Below are 258 nucleotides of genomic sequence, written 5' to 3'. Positions count from 1 at the left end.
GAACAGGAAAGTTGCAGCAGGGGAAAATAATCACAGGTAAAATGGTCAATAACATTAGACCTACAGTAATTAAGGTTTAGGAGCAACATGAGTGCGGGGAATATGATTAAGAATGACGTTAGCCACGAAGAGAAGACAAGGAGTATGCAGACTCTGTGATTCATGATGGTCATGTAATGCAGAGGTTTGCAGATGGCAATGTAACGGTCATAGGACATGGCGGCCAGAAGGTAAAATTCAGTGACTCCCAAGAGAATG

The 258-nt window shown here is 42.6% G+C and overlaps 1 protein-coding gene across 1 annotated transcript in view; it reads right to left on the bottom strand.

Moving 5' to 3' along the window:
* The window catches only part of LOC121024637 (olfactory receptor 6C3-like), a gene marked incomplete at its 3' end in the record, with an annotated part of 973 nt that extends 755 nt beyond the window's left edge, over positions 1-218 (bottom strand). Inside the window, exon 1 of the mRNA XM_040466842.1 lies at positions 118-218. Coding sequence (XP_040322776.1) covers positions 118-218 — 101 coding nt within the window. The remainder of the gene's footprint in view (positions 1-117) is intronic.
* Positions 219-258: the final 40 nt, after the last annotated feature.

The sequence above is a fragment of the Herpailurus yagouaroundi genome, unplaced genomic scaffold (assembly GCF_014898765.1).
Source record: "Herpailurus yagouaroundi ecotype Mexico unplaced genomic scaffold, PumYag 66552, whole genome shotgun sequence".
Taxonomy (NCBI): Eukaryota; Metazoa; Chordata; class Mammalia; order Carnivora; family Felidae; genus Herpailurus; species Herpailurus yagouaroundi.
The sequence above is the reverse complement of the archived record's forward strand: the minus strand, read 5'-3'. Positions and strand labels throughout refer to the sequence as shown.